The sequence below is a fragment of the Dromaius novaehollandiae genome, chromosome 6 (assembly GCF_036370855.1).
Source record: "Dromaius novaehollandiae isolate bDroNov1 chromosome 6, bDroNov1.hap1, whole genome shotgun sequence".
In the NCBI taxonomy this organism is placed as follows: domain Eukaryota; kingdom Metazoa; phylum Chordata; class Aves; order Casuariiformes; family Dromaiidae; genus Dromaius; species Dromaius novaehollandiae.
The window spans coordinates 10,952,543-10,968,803 of NC_088103.1; the positions used below are offsets into that span (position 1 = coordinate 10,952,543).

General features: G+C 41.4%; 1 protein-coding gene across 5 annotated transcripts in view; it reads left to right on the forward strand.

Moving 5' to 3' along the window:
- The first annotated feature begins 1,240 nt into the window (after positions 1–1,240).
- Positions 1,241–16,261, forward strand: part of HERC4 (HECT and RLD domain containing E3 ubiquitin protein ligase 4) — a 46,491-nt gene continuing 31,470 nt past the window's right edge. For 2 of the 5 annotated variants that reach the window (XM_064513663.1, XM_064513665.1), the window contains exons 1-4: positions 10,252–10,515; positions 11,375–11,480; positions 12,761–13,050; positions 15,920–16,079. In XM_064513663.1, coding sequence (XP_064369733.1) covers positions 12,825–13,050; positions 15,920–16,079 — 386 coding nt within the window. In that variant the 5' untranslated portion in view covers positions 10,252–10,515; positions 11,375–11,480; positions 12,761–12,824. Of the gene's footprint in view, positions 1,310–10,250; positions 10,516–10,969; positions 11,186–11,374; positions 11,541–12,760; positions 13,051–15,919; positions 16,080–16,261 lie in introns of those variants that run through there. The other 3 variants (XM_026106427.2, XM_064513664.1, XM_026106426.2) reach the window with 3 other exon arrangements.

A 16,261-nucleotide genomic window follows, 5' to 3' on the forward strand; every position in this document is an offset into this window, starting at 1 on the left:
CTGCTATTATTTGACCCTCAGTGCATTCAGAAAGCACTGACTCTGCCCTGCTGTCTGATTGTACAGACAGGGCAAGACAACAACTTCTGCAGCTCTATGGCTTTTAAAATATTCCTCCTCTGTATTAAAACAGTGCCACTGTTCAGTCTAGCTGTTTTTGGCATCACTCTCAAACTCTGAATCTCTTTAGGTGACCGATTTGAAACAGTTAATGTTTCACCAGCACTTCGGTGTGTCACCTTATTATACTCCCTTCCCTTGAGCTCGGGTTACCAGCCCCTCCCAGTGATTCTGGCACTCTTTCACTCCTGCTGCCTCATCTGTCTGGAACTCCTTCCCTCAGGCTACTGAGTCACCTTCCCACTTTAAATGCTCCTTTTCTCATTGTAATTTTAACCTGACTTTCATTAGAATATGATCTGTGAAAATTTATATGGAGATGCACTGCAAAAATGATTTCTGTATAGTTACTGATGAAGCTTCAAAGAGAACCTGATTTTTTTTTAGGATGAAACTTTTCTTTACTGACAGAATTAATTTTAAAATAAGTTCTTTGTCGAAACACAAGCAAACTTTCAGAATGGACAGATATGAGAATTAAAGTCCTTTGATAATACCAGCTTATTAAACAGCAGCAGTACCTAAACCTCTCAGTCTAGCTAAAGAGCAAGCATTATTCAGGTAATGTAAGCTTACCTACCAAAGTAAGGATCATGAAACAGAAGGTGGAGCAATAGCATGAGGTACTAGCCATTCTGTCCATACGCACTAGCTATGCAAGTTGTTAACTGTGCCAAATGTGATTTTTGTGTAAGTACATAAGAGAGAGAGAAAAAAAAAAAAGATGAGAAGAAAGAGACGAGGATACAGCTTTTCTATTAGGAAACTAAATAAGACCTCTAAGTCACTTCAAATGAATCACCTAGTAATCAAAAGATGTTTATAACTACTTTCCCAGGCCACATTTAGGCCAGTGGTTCTGTTCACACAGTTGTCAGTCTCCTGAACCATCTAGTTTCTAAACACTCAGAATATCAGTTTAGCCAGTGGAAGGAGTCAAAAGATACATCACAGGATTTAAAATATATTCTGATCTGATAAACCATGCATATTACAAACCAAGTTTAGAACAACTGGTACATCTGTGACATATAGTAATGCCATGTGCTATCACACAACTTATAAAAAGGAATTTTCTTTCTGCCTAGGGTGCCTTGGAAGATGCTTTTTTAAATGTCCCACTTCTTTATGCTTTAGAAAAGGAAGAACATTGGAAGACCCCAAACTGTGACACTAACTAAATATTAGGGTAAGTATTTTTCATTTAATCTAATGAGTAAAGGCCTTTTAAAGCACAAAAAACCCCAGTTACGGTATATTTACCTGTGAGTGTGTGTGTATGGAAACTCAATGCTTGAACTAAATTTTAGAAGCATGTGCTTAATGTTAAATCAGGAAAACATAGTAAATTGAGAAAACATTTATTTTTTAAAGAAATATTTTATAGTTTGTAAATTCAAAGATCAGATATGAAGACAAAGCCTATGCCCTTGTTAAATAGTTAAAAACACATACTTTCAAATTCTGTACAGATTTGTTGAAAAGCGAAGGGACTATCTGTGTTGATCCATTTGTTTATTCTCATTTGGTGTGTTTATATAACTTTGTATTGGCCAAGATTTTGAAATTTGATTGACTAGAAGCAGTTTCCTAAATCTGTACTGTTTTTTGAAAGTCAAGCTACATGTATGTAAGGACTTTGGAAAGTCTCAGCCATAGTGTTTATAACCCATGCGTATCATATATGCAAACTATTACTCCCATATGGAGAGGATCTCTTTTGGTGTGTGTTCAGCTGTTGAATAAGATTTACGGTGTTTTGTTTGAATACAGAAGTGTAAGAGGGGGCTGGAGCAGGAAAGGGAGCCAAAACTGCTGCCATCATGTTGTGATGGATACAGTTTACAGAAATGCATTTCAGTTTGCTGACTGTACTGCACAAAAAGAGTATAAACATGTTTTTTTTTCATACTTGACATATTCAGTTGTGTTGAGTTGTGATATAAACCCATCAGGATTCAGCTAGTTGAAATTGGCATTAGTTCCATTCACTTCCATTGAGAAACAGTTTAGCTGAGCTGAGGGTTTGACCTAGAGGACATTCTGAGATGCAGGATTTGATGCAACCAAATGTCTATGCCAGAAAAGATGCGACAATGAACATGTTATTAGTTTCAGATTTTCTTCTTTTTATGTTGATCACTATATGTGCAAGGAAATTATGTCAGAGGCAAGCTTGGTTTCTGAATCTTTGAATTTTCAGGTATTTAAAAAATGATAATATTCCTTGAAATATAGATATAAACGTAACTTTATTTGGTAATTTCTTGAGCTTTTTAATCTCAGTTTAAAATATGTAAGTGTAAATTTTTTTAAAACAAACATTTAAAATCTATTTGTTGAATGGTATTTCTTTTAGCTTGCTGTGGTTTTGTTAGAAAACATCAGGGAAATTAAAATAATCAACAGCATCTATTTTGTAGTTATTGGGGCACATAGTGAGATCTGTATCCAGTCAAAATTAACTGTAAACTAATGATAAAGAAAGGACTATAAAAGTGAAGACTTAAAAATTTTATTTATTACAATTAAATTTTCCAAACTAATCTTATCCAAAAGGTAGCAATTCTTATAAGGTTGACCTGACAATGTGCAAACACTGTAACCCAAACACTAGATTATGAAGAGATCATAGCTGATATAACTCGTTAGACGTTACGACTATTTGTAATGGTTTTAAACAAGATGCTTCTAGGTTCATATCTGTTATAAATTCTGTAGGGAAGCTAATGGGGATTATTCTAGTTATAAACAGACTATTTTAATGCTTACGGCTATTATAAACTCAGAAGGGAAGCCAGGTAGGTTTATAATGGTGATGAACTATTCAGAGGCTCAAACTTGAAGAGACCAGGAAGAATTACAAAGATCACATCATATGCTTTTTAGGAAAAATGATTTTTATTGCTCATACTATTTATTACAAAACAACCACTTGAAAATATCAGGCCACATAAGCATTATTTTCACTCACTCTTTAAATAAATTTAAGTTACACTGAAAGGAATTTGATTTGTTATATTTATACAGGTTGTTAAAGAGTGTGTGCCTGGCTGAGTTTGCCACAAGCTTATCAGCATACACTACTGTTTCTGTTGTTTATATTTGCAAAAGTTTTGGCCACATTGGGCCCCATATTTTTTGCAAGTCTGCTGGCTAAACAAATGCTGTGGACATGTTTTGTAGTGAAACTGGATCTTCAAGCTAACTTTCCTTCTGGCAGTCTCTCTGGTTGTGGATATCCCCACTGGTTTGTTTGGTGAATAGAAGCTGTTATGTTTCAGTTTAACATTAGGAAAATGCTATTTTCCTGAGATGTTTTTAAGGGCAGTCTCTCTTCAATCTCCAGGAGTCCAAGCCCTAGGACTACTCTTGAATTTATGTCTATGTATGTTTAAGAGTCATTTTTCTGCTCTAGAATCCTGTCCAGAAGCAGGAAATAGCCCTGTATTGTTCTTTTATAAGGGTAGGTTAATATTTGTGTGTTAGGGGGGACTATCCAGTGCCCCTCAAATGATCATTTCTGACTGGGATCAGTGATCATATTTAGTGGTGTCTTAGTGGCTTGCTGACATTAATAACAAGAAGGGCTTCATCAATCTAACATGGGTGATGAATCACTGACACGTCTCTCCCTATCCAAGAAAAAAATGTCAGCTAAGTGCAATGGAGGTTTGGCATAGGTGGCTGCTCTACTGTTTCTGCTTGAAGGTGATATATAGTTGCTTTGGCTTCCCCTTTAGAAGCCTGAAGTTTTAAATTTAAACAAATTTTGTATGATGATGGTCCAAATAAAGAAACAAAGATACCCCCAAAACATTGTCCCAACATTTTCTGGAGAAAAATAAGAGGCTGTAAATCATTTGTAGTAAAAATCAACAACAAAGTTGTCAGTACTTGTGCACAACTCCAGTGTCAGTAAACAGAAATGGAAGATCAATAGCTTGCAACCATTTTACTCTCCTAAATGGGGAGCTTAGTAAGTATTGAGAGGGAAGATCTCCAAGGATATCAGGAGTCAATACGTTAATGCACATATGAATTGTGCACTTGGTAGCAACAGTGATTGCATTTCTCACACTGTTTTGAGGATTAGATTGCTTTTCTCACACAGCTTACTTTCCTTCTCTCCAAAATCATACCAAAGTTTTTGAACTCTTCTAGTCCAATGCTAACACTGAGACTTACATCATAGGAAATCCAGAGTTACAGTCCTCCAAGGACTCCAAGTTCTGACTGCTCACATACATATTTGTGGAGCTCCTTAGAAGCCTTTACAAGAAAAATGTCATTTCCTTCTGTCCAAGAGTCCTCATCCACTGTTAATATTTAATCTGTTTTGAGCAGAGATCTCCTGTACTGAAGCTGATACAAGTGGCACAGATTCGCTGCCTCATTGACACTAACATTTCAGTCCATGCTACACGAAGTATCTACCAGTTGCTAACTGCACTAAGGTAGACCTTACGGTATCATGTCCCTCTGGGTTTCAGTACTGTATATGAAGTCATGAGTCTTATCCTGAATTAAATCATGAAAGGTGCAAAAGCACTACCCAACAATTTTCGCCAATCAGAAATATCTTTGTTACAAAACATTCCCTTATTTTTGGGAGATAACTACCAGCAGAAAGAGCAGAATGTAGTCTGAACTTATGGGTCACAGTTTATGCCTTAGAGTTCATTATTTTTTTCGCATCTATTCTTCCGCAGCCTCCTATCACAGGAACAGAGAAATCAGTATATCCTGACAATCCTCTAGGCATGGGGCCCCAGGCTGTTAAAGCTAGCGGATGGCTGAGCCCTCTGCTTCCTGAGAGGCACGCTGGCTGTGTCGTCTTCCCCAGCAGCAGTCAGCCCTAACAGCCGCTTCGCATTACACCTGTTGTGCTCTCTGACATTCAAATGTTTCCTCACGGTTTTTTTCTTTCTCATCTGCAAGTCTTATTCTGGTCTAGCACCTTTTCCTTCACTGTTTCTGTTCCCATATCCAAACACATCCATGCCTATCTTCCCACCTGCCTTGAGGTTTTTTTCTCTCAAAATCATACTCTTTGTAAAACCAAGGGCTTTATCACCTAAAAATGGAGGTGGAGAGAGAGCTGGATGTCAGTAAAAGTTTAGTCTGGCTTAACAGAGAGCAGGGGCTTTATCCTGGTGTCTCTGGTTTCCATCCAGTACTATTTTTTTCCTCCATTCCCATTTCCGTTCCATTAATGCAAAGCTTCAGTCTGTGAATTAATGCCAGCCCCTACCCACCTCTGAGAAAAGACCATCTCTCTTGTTTTCACAGCCACCTTCCCCCCTGCTGTCTCCCAAGCCCCCTGAGAGAACGGATCCCTTCCTCCTCTGTTTACACCAGCACCATCCTTCCTGCTTTCACAATCAGGTCACTCTGCACTTGGGGTAAGAAATTACACAAAACAGTCCAACATGGAAATTTGTAAAGAAGCCAACAGTGCTCACCATGAAGTGCCGTGACCTGCCTGTGTGTGAGCCTCAGTCCTGGTCCTGTCCTCTGCCTCTTTGTTCCCCTCGGTGCAGGCTGCTACCTTTCTGCTTTGCTCTTTACAAAATAGTAAGAAGGCTAATTTTAGGGTGCTTCATCATCCTGCCATGCAAAGACACAGTGTCATGTCAGAATCAGCAGCATGTGGCACCACTTGGAGCTGCTGTTTTATAAGCTGAGATTCAGTGTGTTCTCAAATTGGTGTTTGCAGGGCAGAACTGGCTCAAGTCTTGATATTGTGTCTGTAGAAGTGCGCCTTAAAAATCAAAGATCAGTATTTCTGCCTTACCAAAAGCCTTGTTTAATGACAGGGGGATTGGTGTCTTAGCATCCAACACTTAAAACAACTCCCTGTGAACAGAATGGCGTGAAAAAACACAAGGGTACATGGGAATTTCCTGGTGCTGTTAAATAGCATAATAAAAGAATTCATGTAATAGTGTAATATGTCATTCCAATAGGAAGAGAACACACTCCACACGGGAAGGGGCTGCATTCCCAGCACTCTGTGTGGGATGCTGGAAAATGCTCAGCATCTTCAGCCCCAACTTGCTGTGTGGCTTCTGCCACACTGCCAGGACATGGGGTGGTGGCTCTGAGTCCCAGCTGCTCTTTGTGTGGGTTTGGGGATATTGGATCCATGCAGAAGTTTGTGAGCACAAGAGCTGCATACCCAATGCAAAGGTCAGCTTGATCCCTGCATTGTGGTCTTCCTGTTCAGGGTTCATGGTTGTCCTTCACTGCTTTTCTATTTTCTTTACATCCGTCATCCTATGAATAGCATCCTTTTGGCTACCTCAGCTATAGTTTGTGCCCCGGGAGGATGAGTGTGATGGGGGGTTGCAGGTTTTTGTTTCTGGTAATCTTAGCTGATGGTATGAATGCTCAGCTTCTCCTTAAACAGATCCCTTAATAAGGTGTCTTGAGTTAGACACAAACATTGAAATATTTTAGATTTAGCATTTATGTAGTGAGTTACCTTCACAAATAGATCAAAAACTGTTCATTTTTTCACCACATCCCCATCAAGTAATAAATAATTGGCCTTACTAGTAGGTACATTTACATTTGAACCAGATAGAATCACTACTATGAGCAGGATGGGCAGGCAGAGAACTAAAACATGGTCTTATCTATAAAATAACGGAGCAAATAAAACATGCATACTCTATATGTATGTGTGAGTATGCCTGTGTACATAGAAATTTTCAGTAATTCACTAACATCCAAATATGGATACTGTGAAGAATATAGGATGAAATGGCAAGCTGAAATGGCATTAAAAGGTCTGTCCCTACCTTATTTGTAAGGTTATTTGCATTCTAAAGCCTTTCCTTTGTCTTAATCAAGGAGAAACTTCCATGCAAAGGCTTTTCATCACAGCTAGCAATTTCTCACAGCAAAATGTTGACATCTCTAATTTCATGGTATCAGCTGTTTTGGACACCCATTTCTATTTTCTGTAGACTGTGACACATCAGAGTATAAAACAGAGAGGTTTGAAATGAGGAATTAGTGTTTAAAAAGCGTGTACTGACTGTTGCCAGGAGAAAGTGGAAGGAGAGAGCAGACAGTCCACGTACTTCTGTTTCCCTGTGTTAACTATACAGAAAGTTTTATTCCATAATACAATAACCTTCTGAAACATGCATACTAACCAGAGATGTTTTCTGGTAATAAAGCATCAAGTATACATTAGTTAACACTATATATGACTTTTTCATTTTTGTATTGTCTGAATAGGTGATTAAGTGGGGTACAATTTACAAAGATAATTGTGCTGACAGCAATCACCGGGCAGTAGCCAGGCATTGCTATTTTAATAATGACAGTACACCTGAAAATACTTTCCTGCTTGTTATGTCCATTAATAAGAAGGCTGTGCAATTGTAACAGGAAGCCCTCTATGCTAAGGTACTTGGAAGGGATAAATCCCTTCGCTGAAGATTTAGGCTCCCTTTTTTCACTCTCAGTGCAAAATACTAGTTTTTTACAAGTACTAGAATGGGCATTGGAAATTTTGAGGCATCCAGAAATTGTCCATAGGCTCATCTATTAAACTATATGTATACAAAAATGAAATTGTTTTGGTGTGTCAGTCAAAATTGATAAAGCATTGATAGAAATCCAGAAAACAGTAAACTCAGTGAGATTGCCATTGTAAAATTCCTACCATATTTCTCACAGGGTGAGACATGGACTGTCCCCTCTCAGTGGAGTAAATAAAAGTCTCTGGGATGCTGGGGCTCTGCTGCCAGGCCAGACCAGGCTGCAGGGATCCGGTGCCCTCCCGTTGTTGCACCTTCCCCCTGCTACCCCAGCTTCTTTCTGGCAGCACGGTCGGCACAAGTGTGCTCACCCGCACCGCTCTGCTGCCCGCTGCAACTGCAGAGCCACATTGGGGCAGAGATTTAACAGCGCTGGGTGCAGCAGCAGTCATGCTGAGGGGCAGCGACTCCAAGGCGTGCCGTGCCATCGGGGTACGCGCTCCCTCCGCCCCGCCGCTTGTGTATCTTTAGCCTCATGAAGGAAGGGGCTTTCTCGAGGCATGGAGGTAGACATGGTATGGCTTATCTGGCACAGAAAAGAAAACTTCCCAAGACAGGTCGTAAGGGAAATGAAAATATGGTTTATATTTATTTTCAAGATACATTTGAATTATTTAATTAACAGTAAACTGATCTTGGCACTAAAAAAATTCTTTTAAATAAAATGGCTATGACTATTACACAAGGAAGGTGAGGTTTGTGGGATAACATTAGATGTTTTTTCATGCTTTACATGGTTCTTATTTAAGGTGTTAGGCTAGTTACAGAAAAATACTTTTCTATGTAAAACTTCTGTAGGTACATTAATGTTATCTTCAAGTGCATGGACACATCTCCACATGCTGGTCAAAGGACACACTGCACAATGAATGACTTAATATTTAAAATCTACTCCACAGTGTAATTACTTGCAGTTACTGTCGTGGTGGTCTCATATGTAAAGGGAAAGGGAGTTTAGAAGATAACAAATAAAATGTTTTCCTCCATTTGCTATGTATAATAGCTACTGCTAACTTTCCATTCATACATGAAGGTTGGAAAAAGGCAAATTAGTCACATCTCTCCTTTAAATAACAAACCTGTATATTTGCTACCCTGAAAGTGCTGTATCATTTAGACTTTGTCAGCTATGCAGCTATCTCATTTACTCTAGGTGTGAATTTGAGACTTCCGGTTTGGATCTTTACTGATAAAATTACAACCCCAGAAGGTGAGAAGTCCTGCAGAGTCTTCCCTATTTAGATGTCCACAGGAGTGTTTAATGGCTGGCCCAAGCTATCCCATTTACTTATTTTTTAAAATACTTTCTATTAAAGAGCAAACAACCGCAAAGACTGTCTTATCCCATAGCTTGCAAAATCATTTGCTGTAAGGCATGCCTGAGCCTGGCCCTTTTTTACTTCCTGACCTACATAAACCTGGACCACAGAACTACTGCAGAGGCTGCTAAATAAGGAAATTCTGTGTTTGGATTCCCAATGCAGTTCACTGACATAAATTGCAATGGATTTTTTTCCCCCTGTACTTAGCAAAATCCTATAAAAAAGCTAAAAAATGGGTCTAGTGCATTGACTGAACTTACCATTGCCCCACTAAAGATACACACTTAGCGGAACAAATGTTTTAACGTGCCCTGCTTATATATCCTCTGACCCTGAGTCCAGCTTGTAACCTGAGTGCAAAATATTTGACCTTCCAGAAAATTGCATCCCTTGCTATTGAAGAATTTGTCTCATATAGTTTCAATATTACACTGAAATGCCCGCGGTGGGAACTGGAGGCCCTAGCCCCACCCGTCTCCCCGAACCATGAGTGATAGCGGGAAGGCTGCTGGTGACGTGGAGCATGAACGAGCAGTTCGTTCCCCCTCGCAGCGCCAGTTCCTGCCCTCTCCCTGCCCTCGCGCTTTCCCTGCCCTCGGAAAGCAAGGAGATGGCATGGAGGATGGATGCCTTTGGAAATGTGTTGCCCCCAAGGCCCCTTCTCCACTAAAACAGAGGGAGTCATACGCGCTTTCACCTTCTGGTTTTAAAAATACAGAAATGTGTTACAATGATGCTAGCGCTTGTTGTGTTTGAATTTTTTCTTTTTTGCATTCACTTGTTCCAAAATCAGAATAATTAAAGCTGCAGTCATCAATCCAGAAAACACTCAAGATAACAGCACACCTGCAGTATTCAGACTTTTATTTTTCCTCAATTTTGCTGTACTTTTTTCCAAAACCCTGGGGAGATGCAGTTTTCTCAGCAGCTGTATTATTCCATCATGTCTCCTTTCGTGATCACGCTCCTTTTCAGTTGTGAATTTCTCAGCTTAGCCTCTCCATGGGCAAATAGCAATTACTCAAGTCACACGGTTACTCATGGTCTTTATTCACCACCTGGCCATCCCCCAGCACCCTTCCCCCGGGAACGCTCCCCGCCTCGGGAGGCCTCGCTGCCAAGGTGGCGGGCCGGGACCCTCCCCCCACGCAGCCAACGGCTCGCGCGGGCCGTTAAACGGCCGCCGCGAGCCCCCGCACGCCCCTCCTCCGGCGGCGGGGCGGGGCGGGGCGTGCTGCTGCGCACCACCTGGCGCTTGGCCGCGTGACGTCACGCCGCGCCGCCGCCCCGCAGCACGAGGCTGGGGCGGGAGGAAGTGGAGCAGGAGGCGCGCGCGCGTGCGCAGCAGCGCGGCCGGGCCCTGTCACAGCTGCGGGGTGGGCGCAGCTCGCCCTCGCGCGCTGGCCGGCGAGCGCCTGCGGCGGCCGGGCTGGACCGGACCGGACTGGACTGAACTGAACTGGACCGGACCGAACTGGGCCGGGCCGGGCCGAGGCGCGGAGCGGAGCTGCCGCCCGGTGAGTTCCTCCGGGTTGTGACGCGCCGCTCGTGAGGCGGGCGGGGGCCGCCGGGGGCCGCCTGCCCCTGTGCGGAGCCGGCCGCCGCCCTTGGGCCCCGCGGGACGCACGGCAGGGCGGCCGGGCCCGCGCTCGGCCCGCCGGAGCCCCGCCGCGGGGAGGGCGGTGGGTGGGGCGCGGCGCGGTGGGCCCCGGGGGCGGCGGCCGCGGCGGGGCAGCTGCGGGGCGGTTGGCGGAGCGGGGCCGTTAGGACCGTTACGGGAGGCGCCGCTCCGCAGCTGCGGGCTCCCTGCGGAGCCTCACGCCGCCCCGCCGGAGCGGGCAGGGGCCGCGGCGCGGCGGCTCCCTGCCGGGGTCGCCCCCGGGGACGCGGCAGGCTGGCGGCGGCAGCCCCGGGCGGGAGCGGGCGGCGCAGCGAGGGCTCGCGTCAGTGCGCGCCGGCAGCGCGCTGCCACAGCGTGCTCCAGCGTGCGGGAAACGTCCAGAGCCTTCCTTTGGCCCCGATACTTGTCCCGTCCCCGTGGGGAAGGAGTTGGGCGGCTTCCTTCATCTCTGCTGTTTGATGTCGGCGTTGGACGGGTTTTGACGTCACACGTAGTAATATCCTACAGCTGACGACGTGAGGTAGCTTTCGTGACAAGGGAAAACACTGCCAGGATTTGAGATCAAAGTACGAAACTTCCTTGGAGGCTGACTTTAGAAAAACAACACAAACTTCTGTGGGGGAAAATACATCTGTTTCCTTAGAAAAGAGATATCCTTTCCTTTTTTTGTTTTCCCCCATCTGGAGATAGCTCTCAACTGTGGAAATCCTGGAGCGCTGTAATCATAAGTCTTTTCAAAATTTCTTGTATTGCAGGTTGAAGCTTGCATGGCTCTCACTGTTATGGACGCGTGAAGGTTGCTCTTACATAGCTGTGTCTTAACCAAAGGCGTCTTCGTTTTGATGTTCCCGTCTGAATGTGGTAGGATATACCTAGTAACAGCTAGAGAAATATTTGATCATGCATCATGTCCTGAGATAGGTAAACTAAATGCAAAATATTTTAAGCTGTTTGGCTGGGTTTTTTTGCATGAGATCATGAAAACAGGCATCTTGTTTACTGCAAATAGACTTCTGCAAAGAAAAATAGTTCATCCTATTATGTTGGCAAAAATTTTGCTGTTTTTCAGTGTTTTATAACACTTCAGTGGTATCCGATATCAGGTTCCTGTGAGCACTTTTACATTTATGTAGCTTATATATGTCATGACCCTTCACAAGGTAAGATTGAATGCGTTAGCAGTATTTTAGTGCATTTTACTCTATGTTCCGTTATTCATGCCGCCTTAATTCTAATGGTCACTGGTGAAAATTTGCAGAAATTTTACGTTGTGTTGCACTGATTCTTGAATTGCTCTGAAAATACGGGGAAATTACTTGTCATGGAAGTGTAGTGTAAGTAATGTTGAGAATATCCTCACAAGTTCTCTGTAATACTGAAAATGAAAGAGAAGTATAGCTTTGTATCCTCTCCAAATAGGTACAAAGTCTGTCAGCAGAAATACTGATAAGATGTGATCTAGGCATTAGGGAGCAGTGTTTGCATGGATGAATTTGCGTATGTCATGTTACGGCAGAACTATCTATGAAGCTGTAGTCTGTGTTGATTGTAGTGCAGATTGGGGCCTGTGTTGCAGCTATCTATTTATCTTATTTATTTTTAATTGAAAGTTCAGTTGACTCATACTTGTTTAGATATGAGTGACACATCACTTTATTCTTTGTGTTGCATAACTGGTTTTATCAGAACTGACCAATTTTTTCCAAGCTGTGAGTCAAATGCTGTTTTGGGGGATCTTCTGGAAGCCACTCACAGTGCTTTTTGCGTTTCTGTGCTCCAGGTTGTACTGTCTCATTAAAAGGCGTTTGAAGTTACTGCACTGAGTAGAGTTTGTTGTGATTGCCATTTGTATGATTCTGAAATGGGGATTAAGGAAGTTTTATGAATATAATTAAACTTAAAATTTTGAAATGTGTAAAACTGAGGACCTGTACATTTAAAAAATTGCATATGAAATGGGAAAGAAAGCATCTTACTTCAGCATTCGTGTAAATACTATCTGAGAAAGTAAATTAGACTTTTAAAAATCTTTCAATATTTCTGGTCTTGGTATATAGAAAATCAAACTTGTGGATGACATGCTATATAGGAGATAACACACTATAAACAATACTGAAAAACTGTACACTTTTCTTTGACAGCTACGCAGAAGGGAAATTTTAGAAAAGTGAAGCTGGAAGATCTCTGATCAAGAGAAGCATAAACATGTTGTGCTGGGGAAACGCATCTTTTGGACAGCTTGGATTGGGTGGAATTGATGAAGAGATTGTTTTAGAACCCCGAAAAAGTGGCTTTTTCTTAAATAAAAGGGTCCGAGATGTGGGATGTGGACTCAGACATACTGTTTTTGTCCTGGATGATGGGACTGTTTATACGTGTGGATGCAATGATCTGGGACAGCTAGGGCACGAAAAAGCCAGGAAAAGACCCGGTAAGTTTAGCAGTATTTACCTGTGGAGTGTGTATGTATATGTTTGTGCATGTATCTTTCACTTTGTTATGCTACAAATAGTGGCAGTTTGTGCGTATGCTGAATTGTGTGCACAGTAGTTCTTCCAAGAATAGGCATATTTCTACTTGAAAAGCATTCCGTTGCTTGGATCACATTTTGTGACAGTTGGAAACAGCCAACTGTGAAATGTCTGTGTCCCCAAATTTTTGCTCACCATGCAGCTGGACAGTGCCACTATTTTTTTGTTTCCAGTGTGGAATCACTTTATCCAAGGCTGTGGGAATCATTGTCTGTTTTTAATCCCGAGGGGGGGGGGGGGGTGATTTGCTTCAGTACGTGGGCTACTGTTGTACTCTATTATGTATTTGGCTATTGGAAGATGGTAGAAATTAATATTCGGTATGCCATAGCTGGGAAACATGCAGTGTTTTTTTTAACTGTCTAATGTGTGATGTGGAGCAAGTCTGATTAAAGCAACATTCTTAATTGTCCTTTTATTTAAAAAAAAAAAAAAAAAAAACTAAAAACTTTTGATAAGACATTGCAGCCTATACTTGATTATAGGAATAGTATTTGGATAAACCTAAAGGGTGCAGTATAAAACTTCTCTGGTCCCTTTTCTTCCTTATCTATGTTGTGTGTATATTCCTGCTTGCTGCTAGTGCTGTTCTATAGCAGGAGTTGGTAAACATCTTGTAGGGGCTGCAGAGGAGTGTGCACATGGGCTCCCTTCAGAGCCGTGCATGTGAGTCATATCTGCATGCTCCTGAGAGGTACGGAATGGTGCTTCTGGCAGTACTGATAGCATAATGAAAGCAAACCCAAAAGGCTTAGTAAGAGTTTATTCTAGTATATCTTACAGCAATTTTGCAAGTTACTTGGTACAATAATAGATACAAAAATTCAAATTGAAATAATGTTTTTTTCAAGCAGTTACTGCCCTTCTAGTATGTAATAATTTAGTAGTTCTCCTTTATATTCAGGGTTTCAGATTTGGTGCCAAGTGAAGATTTTCTTGCATAGTTAATATGTAACTTTTAAAACTAATCTTGACTTTTATCAGGAAACAGTAAACGGATGTTGTAAGTGATGAACTTTAATCTTATGTAAACGTTTGCTTCATGAACATGAATAGAAATTCAGTTTGTGGAACCAACTCTTAATAAATTCTGAATACTTGTAACCCACTTTGAAAATGATGCTGAATTATTTTTTTTAATTGAAAAATTACCATAGAGAATCTGACTTAATTTTTGTTTTGTTTTACAACAGGCTTTTCTGAGCTTTCTCTGAGCTTTCCCATGTAATGGACAAGTAGTTGCTATAAATATATTTTTTTAACATGCTCAGACAGAACAGTCATGAGGATGGTAGTGTCCTTCTCTCTAATTTTTCTTCCATCCGGAGGTTACTGACAGTGTTGTTGAATGTTCCAGTGTGAAGTAGGTACACTGGGATAACTTTCATTGGGCAGTCTTAAGAGGTTCAGTGTCTTTAGAAATGGACAGATGCTCTCTTTTTGGATGTACTGGTGATAACTAAAGATACTTTTGTCACTAACTGCTTGTCTTTGCCAGCTCAGTGTCACCAATGGTGCTGCTGTTCAGCCGTGCCTCCCTTCCTTCCTCCCCACAGAGCCCTGCTGGCCATAGGGGTTGTGTGAATGCTCCTTAATCCTTATTAGGCAAAGTCAGCCCTGCTGGTTTAACAGGCAGTGAAGACAGTCCAAGCTAATCTGCATGGTGTTTCCTGAACTGAAGAGCCTTTACATGACCTCTTTCACTGGCGGAGCTGTGGAGACTAATGGGCTGAATTGGGGTGGTAACCTCTTTAATCAGACGAGCTGTTAGCCAAATGAATGTTTGCTGCTTTTGTTATTTTATTTTGGAAACTGACTGTCTACATGTTGCAGCTATTGTTGGCTGCTGTTTTGAAACTGACTTAGACTATGTTAGGCTGTGTTTACAGTCTGTGTTACATTGATGATACACAGGCTTTTTCAGTAGTGTGTGATCCTTAAGCCAGAACAGAATTTGACATGTTTGAAAACTGGGCATAAAATGTCCAAGCAGGCACTTATTTAAGGGGACTTTGAAAAATCCAGGCTTAATAACAGGCTCTGATATTTTCCCCTTTCCTGTCACTGAAATGAAAATGTTTGACTTCTGATCACAAGTCATAAGCACGAATACAAAGCATGAGGTCATCCAAATAAATTTAAAGGTATTGATGCAAACTACTGGGAGAAATCACAATACTGTAATATTTGGTTTTCAGAGGTGTGCATTGCATGCCTAGAAAATCTGTGCTTTGAGATTGGTTTCTACAGCTTTTTGCATCATAAAGAGGACATCATGTAGCTCATTTTAAGATCAATGGCTTTAGTCTTTAATTTGCCCTGCCTTGTTTTGCAGGGTTTTTTTTAATAGTGAATAGGTGAACTTAAGTCACTGTGGTGGAATGTTTTCCTCTTACATAATGTCTACATGTGTAGACATTTGATGATAATCTATTTGACCTTAATGTTAATTGAGTTTGTGCACTCACTTTCAGATGTCAAGGTTAGAAGAAACCGTTACGATCAAACTGCATTTTTTGTGCATTTCTTTATATTGGTGCATTAAGTTAACTCTTGATAAAGTTGTTGGATTACTTTGGCGCATCACGTTACTCTACTTCTCCTGGGATAGTGTTCTTATAATTTTAGATATATGATGTTTTGGCAGGCTTCTAGACTTCTTTGTATGATTTCATTTTATACCTTAGTAGACAAATGTCTGTCAGCTGTGATGAGCAAAACTTGCTCATTAGTATAAAGCTTTTTTAATTATTAACTTTTTTTTTGTAGAGCATGTTGGTGCACTAGATGCCCAAAATATTGTAGCTGTATCATGTGGAGAAGCTCACACGCTTGCATTAAATGACAAGGGTCAAGTATATGCTTGGGGTCTGGCTACTGATGGACAGCTTGGCTTGCCTGGAACAGAGGAGTGCATCCGAGTGCCCAGGTTAAAAAATAAGTTTATTATAAAGTTACTGTGTATGAAAAAAATGTGCTTAAATGACATTGGCCAAGCTATCTTGCTGTTATAATTAAAAACAAACATTAGAAAGTGTATTTTAGCTATGACACTTGAATGCTGTGGCCTGTTTATTTTCTTTCTCAAAAGTAGCTTATTTGAGAAGTGTG